At 34.7% G+C, this 14,881-nt stretch overlaps 1 protein-coding gene across 4 annotated transcripts in view; it reads right to left on the minus strand.

The window, feature by feature from the left end:
* The window catches only part of unc-104 (kinesin family member unc-104), a 942,286-nt gene that overhangs the window by 573,228 nt on the left and 354,177 nt on the right, over positions 1-14,881 (minus strand). For all 4 annotated transcript variants that reach the window (XM_090394094.1, XM_090394092.1, XM_090394093.1 and 1 more), the window contains exon 18: positions 9,807-9,851. In XM_090394094.1, the coding sequence (XP_090250220.1) occupies positions 9,807-9,851 (45 nt within the window). The remainder of the gene's footprint in view (positions 1-9,806; positions 9,852-14,881) is intronic.

Genomic DNA, 14,881 nt, shown 5'->3' on the forward strand with positions numbered 1-14,881 from the left:
CAAGTTAATAAATCAATTATTTACTTAGTTTCTGTGTTCTATTATACCGTTAAAATAATAAACAACATGTTCGACGAACACATAAGTCTGTCCACACGTTCAAAGAAATGGGAATACAAGGTACATACAACAATTGGTTTACCAATTAAAAACTGTTGCCATGTGCTAGAAATTAATATATTAATAAATAATGTTATTAAAACTATTTTTGATGGTTACATAAAATTAGAATCTCCCAAACGTTTAGGAGAGAGAGACAATCATTCCAGTTCAGATTTGGCCAATGTAAAAGGGCTTTTGGAACTTTCTTTGAAAAGGTGTTCATATTTAAAACTGCTTCTATGGAGAGGATGAGCTTCATTCCACAGGAAACGGTGTTTAGTGTCAATACTATGTTGTGCCAGACCGAGGTTTTGTGTATTCAATATAATAATGATGTTCATCAATTCTTTTTGCCACAGAACAGCCTGTTTGCCCAAAGTATGTCAGATTAATTCTTAGGGTATCTGGTAAATGCCAACTCATGACAGAGGTAACAGTTTGTCTTTTGTAGATAGGAAAATATGTGGGAATAAGGTGAAATTTCTTCAAAATTCAAACAATAGGTTCAGAGATATCAGATAAATAAAGGATAGTCTACTCATCACACCTCTCGAAAAATTGGTGTTATCAAGTCTTTCATTAATAGAGCACATAAGATGTGCTCCTCTCCCTCAAGTTTACCACAAGAACTTCTCACTATCAAAACTTTAAGGGAATTTAATGGTTACAATCCTAATCAAACCCAGCAGATAACTGACTCCTATGTTCCAACACCTCAGGATTCAATAGACCACAGGGTTCCAATCCCTTTGAAGTAGTATCACCTTATTTCCACATATTTTCCTATCAACAAAATGTCTCATCTGTTGCCATCTACAAAAGACAAACTGTCACCGCAATCATTAGCTGGTGTTTACCAGATATCTTGTGAATGTAATCTGACATATTTTAGGCAGACATGCCATTCTGTGGAAAAAAGAATTAATGAACATCAATATTATATTGAATACATGAAACCTTAAAAGTATGTACCTTGTATTCCCATTTCTTTGATTTGCTCGTTTCTACCCAACAATGATGTAGTGTTATTTTCAAAGTACAAAATATCTGTGCTTTCATTTCATTAAAGTTAATTACTGTGGTTATCATTGTTTATGATTCAGTTTGTTAAATATGACACTATATGAAAACTTTACATTATTATAACTGCCTTTTTAAAAAAAATTCCTCAAAATTATTCTGTTCTATCATGACTGCAACACTGTCAAATCTTATATGCTGGTCTTCTAAAGCAGCGTTCTCAACTGCCAGGCCACAGCCCGGTACCAGGCCCTGGCATTGGCATCAGTTATACCGGGCCGCAAGAAGTTCTCCTGGAATTTGTCATTTTAATTTTCTAAGCATTTTTCATGAATAAGTATTTTATAGTGGAAATATTCTGAGAAGAATAATATCCGTGAATATGTCGAAAAGCTCAGACCCAGAACGCTAAATAACATATGTGAAGCAAATATCAGTGACCGAGCCACGTATTTTTAAACACTGAATTATTTATGAATTATCAGGAATTTTCAGACATCGAAATCTTCCAACATTCGCGAAAGGGAATACCATTGTTTATGATCGGTCATAAAAAACTGCTTGCAAGCTGATTACAACAATGGGTGGCATATCCTCTGTTCTCAAAACTGAACGAAATAACATGTGTTTCAAATATCAGTGAAAATCAGCAAGGAAGTATAAAGAACATTTTTCCACAGATATTGAAGATCAAGGCAGTCTGTATCTGGTTTTCAAATCTAGTAATACTGAATACTGTTTCTTCGCAAGTTCGCACTGCAGTGTGCAAGTGCTTGTTTTGAAATCTGAGTGTCGTGATTAAATTTTAATATGAATAAGAGACAAAGAAGTTTGTTTCAAATCTCATATTGAAGGTGTTCGTGACGCAACAAATAATGAATCTCCACCTCAAGCCAATAGAACGATCTCCTGGATGTACAACAGGAAGGGGAAAACTACCAGCACACAGAAGAAAAAGTCTGCATTCTCTCATTAAGAGTGAATGCAGATATTAAGTGCACATTCACACATTAAGTAGATGGACAGCTGTTTAAAATTTGGTTTCATACAATGCCCTGAGACTGACCAAATGCCACGACTTCAATGTGTTTTTTGTGCTACTGTTCTGGGAAATGAAGCTATGAAGCTATCGCAACTTACCCGACATCCCAACACAAAACATTCCGATCTAGTCAGCAAACCCATTGAGTTCTTTATGCATAAAAGAGATGCACTTGAAATAGAAAAGAAAATTATTTCCCAAGCTTCAACCACTGACACTTCACTTCTGATGGCATCCTATTTAATATCATTACAGATAGCAAAATGTAAAAATTTGTATTCCACTGGTAAAGAACCCATTAAGCCCGCTGCTTCTAATGAAGTATAAGGACAGTCTGCGGCAAGTAAAATGAAAGACATCCCACTGTCAAATGATATAGTTGAAAGGCAGATATGGATATCTGATATGGCACAAGATATAGAAACATAACTCATTGAAAAAAATCAAAAAAATCGAAATTGTTTGCATTGCAACTGGATGAACCTACAGATATTCAGAACAGCAGCATTTTACTTACATATGTACCGTATATTGATCATGATGAAAGTGACATGAAGGAAGACATTTTAAGTGTTTCTGAATTACCTATGCACACTACTGGCAGTGAAATTTTCTAAGTTTTAAATGGTTTCGTTGAAGAGAGAGGACTCGAATGGAAAAATTGCATTGGAGTTTGTACTGAGAGCACTGCCTGTCTTACAGGCAGATTCAGGTTTAGTCACTAAAATTAAGGATTTGGCAGGCAATAACTTATTGTCAACGCATTACTACATTCATAGGCAAAACCTGACCTAAAAAAAAAATGGCACATAACCTTAATGAAGTCCTGTCTCAATCTGGTAAAATTATTAATTATATAAAAAACAGTGCTTTAAATACAAGACTGTTGAAAGCATTGTGTAAAGAAATAGGCTCTGATCATCAAAATCTTTTCAATTCAGAAGCACGTTGGCTGTCCCGCGATAAAGTTCTCAGGAAGTTATATGAACTCTGAAAGGAAGTTGAGCTGTTTTCATTGATAAGAAAAGTGACCTGTCCCATTATTTCCAGGATAAGAAATGAGAGGCCAGGCTGGCATCCCACTGGCTGTCCCATAATAAATTTAGTTTAATCCTTTATCCAAGTGTGAGCAAACAAAGTTTGCGCCTGAAAGTATCTTCAGGACTCGGGTAAGTTGGTACAACGGCGGGCAACTCATTGCAAAGGTAGACAAGCTAACAACACTCCTATCTCATATCTCCCATAATGCAAAACACATCTCCTTGCGGATATGTCTAATGTTATGCATTAAGGGAAGGGCCACTACCCAGACTAGTTTCGACCTTTATTGAGGTCTCTTCAGTGGGAGCCAGGCCCAAGTGGAGATACCAGGCAGAAGCATTAGCAAGGTCATCTCTACCTATAGGAGTTGTCAAACGGTGTGCCACCTTTTAATTAAATTACTCTGGATTTAGAGAAAGATGTTGAAAGTTTATTTTTCACTTGGTTAGACTATAATAAATTTAGTTTAATCCTTTATCCAAGTGTGAGCAAACAAAGTTTGCGCCTGAAAGTATCTTCTAGACTCAGGTAAGGTGGTACAACACCAGGCTACCTGTTGCAAAGGTGGAGCAAGTTAACATCACTCCTATCTCAGTATCTCCCAAAAGATAGTCTGGGTAGTGGCCTATCCCTTAATGCATAACATTATACATATCCGCAAGGAGATGTGTTTTGCATTATGGGAGATACTGAGATAGGAGTGATGTTAGCTTGCTCCACCTTTGCAACGAGTTGCCCAGTATTGTACCACCTTACCCCAGTCCTGAAGATACTTTCAGGCGCAAACTTTGTTTGCTCACACTTGAATAAAGGATTAAATTAAATTTATTATAGTCTAACCAAATGAAAAATAAACTTTCAACATGGCTATCCCAATAGGATGCCATCCTATTTGGCAACTCATATAGGTAAATATGACTTCTCCATTACTTCCACCTTAGCATCACCACCTTTATTGAGGTGGTGATACCACTTTATTGGGGTCTCATCAGTGGGTCTGGCTCCCACTGATGAGACCTCAATAAAGGTTGCAACCGGTCTGGGTAGTGGCCCTCTCCTTAATATATAGCATTATATGTGTCCTCAAGGAGATGTGCTTTGCATTATGGGAGATACTAAGGCAAGTGATGAGAACTTATACAACCTTTACCACGAGTTGCCCTAATCCTGAAAGTATTTCAGGTGCAAACTTTGTTTGTTTACACTTGGATAAAGGATAAAACTCAATATATATAATTAGCAATGAGATTTCGTCTTTGTTTTTCCACCACATATCTTTGTGAAACTGCATTTTCTGCCATACTGTGCTTAAAATGAAACAGAGGAACCACTGGCAACTTTCCTAACTGCCTCCATTTGGCTATCACTTCAATTCATCCCAGAATTAATAAGCTAATGGACAGAAAACAGCAACAAAAGTCTCACTAGCCTAACTAAAATCTTCAAAAACTCAGTTGTAATAATAATAATAGAGATGCATATGTTTTTATTTATTAAATTACATACTTTGCATATATAAAAATTTGGCATGTGTATGTGATAATAAGTGTTTCACCGACAAGCTGACATTCTTCTGCAGCTTCCCCTGCTCAGCTGACTTCTATGCTGAGTTACAATGCAAAAAATATTTTTCTTACTACCATTTTTTTCAAACCAACATCATTAAAATCAATTTAATAATACAATAATCAATTTTACACTGAATAATATTATAATGCTTTAGAGAAAGCAACTGACACAATGAAATATGAAAAAGGAAAAGTTGGTCCTCGTTGGGGATCTAAATAGCAGAGTAGGAAATGATTGTCAGACATACAAAAACATTTTGGGAAAATTTGGAGAAAAGTGCAAAGCTAATAAAAATGCAAATACCTATTGGATTTCTGCTCAGTACATGGACTAACGCAGTGATCCAACATAAAAATGTGAACAAATTCATATGGAGAGAAGACGCAAGGAATTAGAAAAAATCTCATTGATTATGTTATTGTTGATAGTGATGTTTTCCCACTGGTGCAGGACACTAGAGTGTACAGAGGATTTGAAATTGGAAGTGATCACCATTTAGTCTTGAGCAGGATAAAATTGAATTTCATATTGAAAAGAAGAACGTATAAGAAAGTTTTAAAGCGAATAAAAGTTGAGTAGCTCTCAGATGTGAACTCTAAAATACACAAAGATTATTGAAGAAAAAATGGAAGTGTTTGAGAACAGGAAACAAACCTTGATTCACTTTTCTTCTATCTTAGCCAGATAGAAGGTTTGAGAGTGGCTGAGTCTATGGCTCGTTTTTCAAAATCTTCCATATAAAATATGGAATTTTTATATGGAAGATTTTGTAAAACGAGCCATAGACTCAGCACCTCTCAAACCTTCTATCTGGCTAAGATATGTAGATGATGTGTTCTCTATTTGGCCTCATGGTCCACACACATTAGACTCCTTCCTCAGTCACCTCAACTGCCTACATCCAAGAATCCAGTTTACGATGGAAAAAAACAATTGTTTATCCTTCCTAGACACCTTAGTTACACACCTTCCTAACAGTACACCTACCTTCACTGTATATAGAAAACCTACGCATACAGGCAGATACATTCACAAACTCTCCCACTACCACCCCTCTCAACAATATGGCATTATTAAAACTCTAACCAAGAGAGACCACAATCTTTGTGGTCTCCGCCCTTACAACTGAGCTTGACCACATACACAACACTTTTCTCTCCACTGGCTACAGTGATCACAGTATTAAAAAAATAAACAGTTCGTCCCCCATTCCTAGGTCTTCAGAAAGAGTTTAAAAATGCCATCACCATACCCTACATCCATGACACATCAACAAAAACAGTCAAGATTTTAAAAAGGTACAACCTACACACAGCATTTAAGCCCCACTGCAAACTTGCTACCGTTATCCGTTCTACAAAAGATCAACTCCCTCCTCTCTCAGTGCCTGGAGTTAATGAAGTACCCTGTTCCTGTAAGCTGGCGTACTTTGGACAGACAGGAAGATAAGCAGCCATCTGCCTGGAGGAACACAAGTCATACATCAGCAACCACAACTATGGTCAGTCAGGCCTGGATGACCACCACAGCAAATTCAAAAAAGAGAGACTATTTTTAGAATCAGCAGTAGCTCTCAGAAATCAACCAAATCTTAATAAATATGGTTGCATTAAGCTTCCTAAGATTTGGGAAACACTTATCATCAGAGATCCCACCTTACATTCCAGGCCACCTACAACCGCCCTTAGAGGGCGCTCTACCTAGATAGGACTTTAGAGTCACCCACATGGTTGGGCTTAGTATTGTGTGGTGTTTGTGTATATGTTACATTAGTTTTTTGTAATCCCTGAAGATGTCTCAGTGACTGAGACGAAATATAGGAAGTATTAAATTCTGTTTTAATCCTTTCTGAGTGCTGTACAGAATCCATTAAGCCTCCAACATGATGTCCTCTACACACGGTATATATATCAGGAATTTGATGATGATAATATTATAACTTTTTGATGATCAGAATGGGATATATCAATGAAAATCAGCACAGATTAATTTAATGTCAGCCTGAGGAAACTACAATATGTTACAAGATTTCATTAGTCAGTGATTGATAACTAATTTAAATGCAATTTTATATTTGTCACCATGCCACACCTTATACATAAGTGTACTAATACTCTTTGTGATTATGCCATAATTAATTATCAATACTTATGTTAGTTTAATGTATGAACTTTAAAAAAAAATTGGATAGGTATTTACGAGTAAATTTGTTGGGACCGAGCCCTCATCTTATAAAAAAAGATTTTACCAGGCTGTGGTCTCACAAAGGTTAAGAACCACTGTTCTAAAGCACTTCTTACTGTATCAAAGTACCTATCACCAAGATGATCTTCGTATTCCTCTGGGTCTTTTTCCTGTTATCAAATACCTGCTTTGCTAACCTTTCTTTTCCCATAACATTTAAGTGACCATACTGCCTGAAATCAGCTCTGCTCCCTCAGCATTAATAAATGCTAACAATCTCAAGTTCCTTTTTAATATCTTCATGCAACTGATGCCATCTATCTATTCCCCTAATTTTTCTCAAAATTCTAATATCTGTCATCAGTCTTTCATCAGCTGTTTTATTTCTAATTCTGCTTTTAAAATTGATTTTAACACTGCCTCAGATACTTTGGTATTTTGATTGGCTTTTCTCTTATTCGATATAGATCTCTTCATTTCACAACCTAATTCTGTTGTCAATCTCCATATTTCATTTGCCACCTTTATTAAAAATGGCATCAAAATATCTGAAATATTTTACTTATTCTACAGATTTCCCATTCTGGTTGCAGTTGGTGTTTTCAGTGTGTCTGCCTGTTTACAAAATCTTTGTCCTTTTACTGCTGATTTATACAATAAATTCATTACAGCAGTCAGTTATTCAGTTTTGTCTTATATCTGATTTTACATCAACCATTTTTCTGTATTTCCTTTAATTTTAAATGATGACTTACAACTCAAATATATACAGCTCTGTACAATGGCCCATGTGCGCGACATGCTTATAGTATTTTAAAGAGCTTTTCTCCTAAAAAAAAAATAATTTCATATTTGACGTCCATAGACACCATATGGTCACTCCCATATGGTGTCTGTAGATACCATATGGGAGTGACCATACTGTGACTTCACCCCAAAAACCTGTATCTCAACGGGATTTGAGGGTGAAGTCTTCTGCTAAAATAAGTGATAAGGTTGTAGATTCCATATAGAGTTTGTAGGACAATCACAAACATCCATGCCCGTGGCAGGATTCGAACCTGCAGCCTCTTGGCTGGATAGCAGACGCGTTTACCACTCGACCAACTACCTGCCACCTCATTATATGCTTTTTTTGGATCAACATAACTTAAGTACAGATCCATGTTACATTCCTATAATTTCCCAATTATTAGTCATGAAGTGAAAAATCTAATTCTACCCCCCTCTATTTGGCCTTGAACACAGCTTAGTCCTCATTCGTTTTTCCATTCACAATTTTTCTTAGCCTCTTTCTCAATTACATCAGAATAAATGTTAACTGGAACACTCAGCAGAGAAATTCCTCTATAATTCATTCAGTTTTCTGATAGCATCCATCCATTTTTTATGAATGAGTACTATCAGAGCAATATTCCAATCATCCAGTATTCAACTCTGACCATTTCTAATAAATATTAGAAATATTAGACCAAACAGATGAAAAGCTCAAAGAAACTGTAAAAATTTTAGTAAATAATTACTGCAAAGACAAAACTTATACAAAGATATAAAACATTTTATCTGTATAAAAAAAAAGCTAAATTTCTCGAACAAATGAGTTTAATTATCAAACTTTACAGATTATAATAATTCAAGTCAAAATACACTCAGTTTTTTCCAAATGTTGAAACTATATTTTGAGCTTTTTTATTACCATCAATTATTAAACATCATGATAAATAATTGCTCTAGAGAAAGATCATTTAGTAGTAGCTTAAGAGGATAAAAAATTAATGTTGTAAAACAATGCTTCAAAATGAACTCTCTGCTCTGAACGAACATCTTATATATGTAAAAACACAAGCACCGAAGCTCATTATTTTAAGATATTTTTTCAGTTTCACAATAATGAAATCACAAAAATTAATATTTTAAATACTTGGAATCCATTTTTTTTATTAATAAAATTATTTATTCATTCATTTGTTACAAACAAAAACGACATTTTTTTTTTTGCTTTTACTTGTAACAAAAATGAATGAAAATAATATTATTATTAGTTTAATTGATATATAGCATTATACATCTCTGTATGTGGTGTTATATATGCATTTTTGATGAGCATGAGAAGCTATTCAACTTTAAATTTACTCAATAGAGGGGATGCTTTTAAAAGTTACTACTTAGGGGATACAACAACAAGCTTAAATCTGGCCATGGTAAGCCTCTAGGTAATTACAATTAATGAATTCACTTAAAACAGATGATTATCATCCCTCCCTTTTCCAATGGTAGAGCATACTAGGTCACTTTTAGGATATTCCTATCAACAGAAGGTTAAAAACTTATAGCACTCTAGTAGGTAAACATAAAATACAGAAGCCTTGTTATAGAGAGTAAACACATGCTACTTTTTTTCCCCAAACACTTCCAATAAACAGGGCAGTGGTCTCCTATAAAACAATAAAAATCATCTACCATCTGAAAATATTTACACACCTGCATGCTATACTGGAAAAATCTGGACCTATAAGCTGGAGAATGGCTAATTCAGTAATTGTGTGTTCAGTTTGCCTTGGTGAGATATAATTCAACTTGGATTTGTGCATATATTTTATGAACCCAAATGACAACCTTAGTTTTAAGATCAAAAGGTAGAATAAATAAGAATGTGTAAGCAATGTCTCTAAAAACTTGTTTTCCTAATGAACATGATTTAACAGAACATCATTATTTTCACTGCATGTTCAATTTCTGAGGGTTTACCATGGTATCAATAGCACCTGTGAGCCACATTTCTCTAATAACAAAATATAGATATTTGTAATAAATATAACTAACATTTATTATAAATAACAAAACTTACCAACAGATATTTCAACTGGTGACTTTCTCTCTCTGCTTTCTCTTGCTTTAAAATAATTTTAAAAAAAGTTATCAAATTAAATCACTAATGCACAATATGTGTGTAGACAAGCATGTACATGCACAAACACAGAAGTTTTTGAAATATATGAAAGAATATTTTGCTTTTTAACCAAGCTATGAGTATAGAGCAATATCATACATTAAACAAATTCTACATAAATATGGTATATGTAAGGAGTAGTAAATTTTGATTATGAACAAAAAACACTAAAAATTATAATGGCACTTCCACTGCAACAGGATTCTTACAGTAGACTTGGCTAGTAAAACCTCATTATGAATCCCGATACATGAGTACTTGGATAGGTTTTTCCAATCTATGCAGATACAGAAGGATATTTCCTCCTGTAAAACAGAGAAAACCAGTCTCAGGACAAGCCCACAAAATGACAGACAAAACTTTCTTTTCTATAGTAATCCTATGCATAACAGGTTGTTCAACTTAAAAGTACATTAGTAGCATGGACATGCAAGAGTTTATAAGAAAGAAGAAACTTGTTAACACTGGATATGAAGGGTTGCAGATTGTACTCTAAGAAATGCATAAAATGGAAAAGGCTGTTCCAAAAGACAGCAACAGATGGAAGGAATGAATGAAGACGAAAAAAAAAAAAAATGGTCTGTGAGAACTACAAAGGAGACCTGGATAGCTGCTACACATTTTAAGTGACTGAGAAGACTGTAGCAATTATCAATGCTAATTGATAATCCTGACCAACAGTCCCGGAAATGACTGTAGTAAATATAAACAACAAACCTGAATGTTTGTGTGAAGGAGTGAACTAGTGAGAGATAAGACATTAATCAACCTAACTGCTCTACTCTATACAGAGCCATATATTTTCACTCTTAGGGGCACCGTCCCAAATGTGACAGTTTTCAATGGTTAGACAGATCTGTAATTTGTATAGTGTAATAGCTATTTGTAATATATTTATTCCAAGAGAAAACAGAGGTTAGAGTAATCCTAAAAAGAGAAGTATTGTCTGGAGTTCAGGTGTCATCGGAAGTAAGACCAGATTACTATTTTTAAAAGAAATAAAATAGCATTGAGTTTTATTAGGAATGAATTAACAAGGTTATCACAACTCCACTGAAAAACAGTTTGTAGATAAAAATTTAGGGTTGTAAAAGTTTATATATAGGATGCTTTGGTGGGTTGTGGAATGCAAAATCTGTCAAATGAGAAAGTGGTATATAGTCAATTGTCATCATCAAAACTTCATATTGGATTTGCAGCAAAATGATATAAAAATGGAAAAAAGTGGGTGAAAGAGTCTTCTGGAATACCAGCATTAGATGCAAAGTTGGATGATAAAAATCCAATCCACTATTCAATGTAACATGCTTCTAGACAGAAAGCTGCTGGCATCCCCAATGCAGAAATCAGATAACAGACAGTAAGATAAGAGCATACATGATTTCAGACAATAATATACAGTGCTAAGCTGAAGAACTATAAGATGGCAGCAGCTGGCTATTCTCCTTCGAAGATGCCTTTGGATCATTGCTAGTCTTATGCCAACTACCAGTGGCAGCTAAGCAGTGCAAATATGCTGTTGATGAAAAGCAACATACACTACTCCAGAATGCTTGCTAACTATGTCTTAGATGTTAGTCTTGTTTTGAATTTAATGTTTAAACTTTTTACCATAGTAATTTAAGATGTCGCAATTTTCAATGACATGAATAACACACAAAACCAACAAATAGCGGGAAGCACCAAAAATATAACTTGGTGGCGGCAGCATGTCATTCCATATTTAAAACAGAGCATGCAAACACAATATAAGAATAGTACATTACATACCATAAAACACAGAGAAACAGTTTGCAGAACATTAATTTCATTCTCATGATATCAAGTTACTTGACACTGACAGGCTGTGTGAGCCTAACACATTGATTAAAGCTGCAGTTACATAGTAAACCAACAAGTTTATAACCAAACTGAAGAAGAAGAAAAAAAAAACTTAGCTGTAATGATTGTCTCTGTGGCTTAAATCACAGACAGCTTTGATCAATGAGCTAAGTCTTAAAATAAATGTTTCTCAATTATTTAGTAAGATAGTTTGTATAGCTGCTGAGTTGGGTACATGTTTTTATGCTGAGTCTCCCAGATCATTAACTGAGAAGAAAAGTTATTTTATCATACAGTTATCTCCTTATTTACCAATGTAACTAAAGATATGTTAGATCTCAACAAACTTCACTTTTCCCTTGACATATTCCACCATTTAAAATGCCAGTGTGCTCTAGCACTCGACAATGAAACTTTTTTGTGTCTATGGGTCCAAGGAAGGCTGTATGTATGTGTGTGTGTGGGGGGGGGGGGTATATTTTTACCTTACTCCCTCACACTCTGCATGGCTTAAATTCAAAATAAAAAGAAAACACTGAAACTCGTAATTAGCCTTGTACACAGATTCATAGGATGTCACATAAACATCTCATTTTCTAAATAAAATCATTAACCCATTATGAGATTAAATCTTCACACATCTTATAATCAAAATAAAAATCCTTCATTTACAAAAAATGCAAATATATACAGTAGAGCATCAAATCAACCACTTAACTACGCAAGCATCAATATATTCATCACATTTCCAGACAAAATTAGCTACATAGCTTCTCTTCAAATATTATAAGCTAACAATTATCTTTCATGGACATAAGTTTATTCTCTTCTCTTCTACAGAAACTTTTATTCCTTCTAGAATTCACACAAAAGAAAGACCAACATAAAAACTGCTTTCTATATGACAGCACAAGTCAGTCAAATTCTTCTTGCATCTTAAAATCACAGAACACTAAGAAACATACCTTGTCATCATCTAATGCATTTCAATAACTTGATTCACCTCTTTATGAGAGTAACAACAACAACCTCCACTGAATAAACTTCAGTTTCTATATGAAAGAAACAACAAAGTCCACTTAATAAATCTACTAAAAATCTTATCAATAGTTTTCTCACTTCAGAATAAGTTTGACTTCTATAGGAAAGCTTATTAAGTAATATCTAAAACCACATCAAGTGTTTTTTCAAATCACTTATCAGGCTGAGAATCCTAAACAAAAACTTCACTGGACCCATTTCTATATGAACTGGAGAACAATAAAGTTCCTTTCAGCTTTAATTGAAATAAACCCTATTTGGATTAATAACTACAAAAACGTCACTTATCTCTTCATACAAGGATATCCTTTGGGTCTTCCATTTCTAACTTTTTCTTCAAATATCTGCACAGCCTTCATTATACTGAAGATATAAACTCCACAGTTTTTCTCCTGCTGTGTTCCTTGCCTACTCCCTGAACAGCTAAATACTTAACAATGTCCTATAATGTTCTTTTCACTCCTGTGAATGCTTGGAAATAGAGCAGCATCTGCTCCAGTCCACCACTGTGTGCCACCATTACAGTGCTTGACACAGCAATAGTTCTTTTAATATTGCATGAAAGTTTAATTATAATTTTGTTATTTCATTGTAGAAGAATTAGCTTTAGATGTGTTGAGTGTGTTTGATGGCAGAAAAGACATGTTTGAGAAGGACAGCCTGTATTTGAATGGATATGGCAGTAGCATGGAAAAATTACTTATTAGAATGAGACCTGATGCAGAGTCAGGGAACCTAAATCATTATGGGAGGAACAATGAAAATTCAGGTATAGTATGCAGATGTGATAAAAATGTGAATGGTTGAGCATGGTTATGCATCTTGCAAAGGGATGGAAAAGTACACTTTGGGTTCAGATCTTTTGAGTGTATCTAGGGAGGGAAAAGAGAAAGTTGTCCAAGACCAAGCACATTGCACATCTAAATATAAGATAAAGCAAGTGGTAATTTGCTATGCCTATATACCAATGTCAGGAGTATCACAAAAAAAAAAGGGATTGTGTCTGTTGCTTTATTGAATACGTTGGAGGCCTAAGATTGTTGGCATTAGTGAAACCTAATTATCAGAGTTGGATGCTGCAACAAGAATCAAATGCAAAGGATATATTATTTTTAGGAAAAATCAATAATGGTAATAATGTCATGTGTAGCACTGAGTTGAGGCTATTTGGTGTGAAGACTAACAAGATGAAATACATGGTGGGGTGTTGCTAGAGACCTGGCTGTTCAGTTGTTGGGGAAGATGAAATGTATCACCAAATTAACCTGATGGGGGTGACTTTAATTATCCAAACCTGGATTGGGAAGAAAAAGAGAAATCTCACAATAAGAATGAAGCAGAATTTACTGAGTTGTGAGACAACTTTCTCAAGCAACATGTTAAAGAAGAAAATTGAGGTCAAGGAGTGTTAGATTTGATCATAGCGTCAGCAGTGTCTCGGTTAAGAATGTGACTATTTTGCCACCAATTGGTGACAATGATGATGCTACACCTTCCTGGGAAGTAACTAATTTTATAGACATTCCAATTAGGACAGTTATGTGCTAAACTGCAAAGTGGAAATAATGAAAAACTCAGGAGAATGCTATCTTTATCCCATGGAATCAGTTACTGAATGAGAATGATATCAGCAATTCACTGGAATCTAAAAGGTGCTTAAATGAGGCAGTATCAAATTATATCCCTAGAGTTTGAAGAACAAACAAGGTGGCAGTGGAATGGATGAGCAAACTTATTATTAAGCAAGAGATCAATAAGAAGAAGATGTGGAAGGAATATCATGAGAATAAGAGTGAGTGAAGTTATGAAATATATAAAAAGTACAGGCCAGAAAAGTTATAAGTATTGCAGGTAAAGCTTGAAAAGAAATTGGCTATGCAAGCTAAAAGCAATCGAGAAGAACTTTATCGACATACTGCAAGTAAAAGACAATGAATGAATGTGAACGAATAACCTTACTGAATGCAGATAATATTGTAGTGACAGAAGCTAATGAGATTGTTCTATTAATGAGTACTCACTTTGCTAAGACATATAGTATAAAGCAGGTGTATGTAGCATGTTAATAATGCTACTACTACATTGGAAAAAGAGATACAGGTGCATGAGAA

The sequence above is a fragment of the Typopeltis vanoorti genome, chromosome 6 (genome assembly GCF_054136105.1).
Source record: "Typopeltis vanoorti isolate ZY-2024b chromosome 6, IOZ_Tvanoo_1.0, whole genome shotgun sequence".
Taxonomy (NCBI): domain Eukaryota; kingdom Metazoa; phylum Arthropoda; class Arachnida; order Uropygi; family Thelyphonidae; genus Typopeltis; species Typopeltis vanoorti.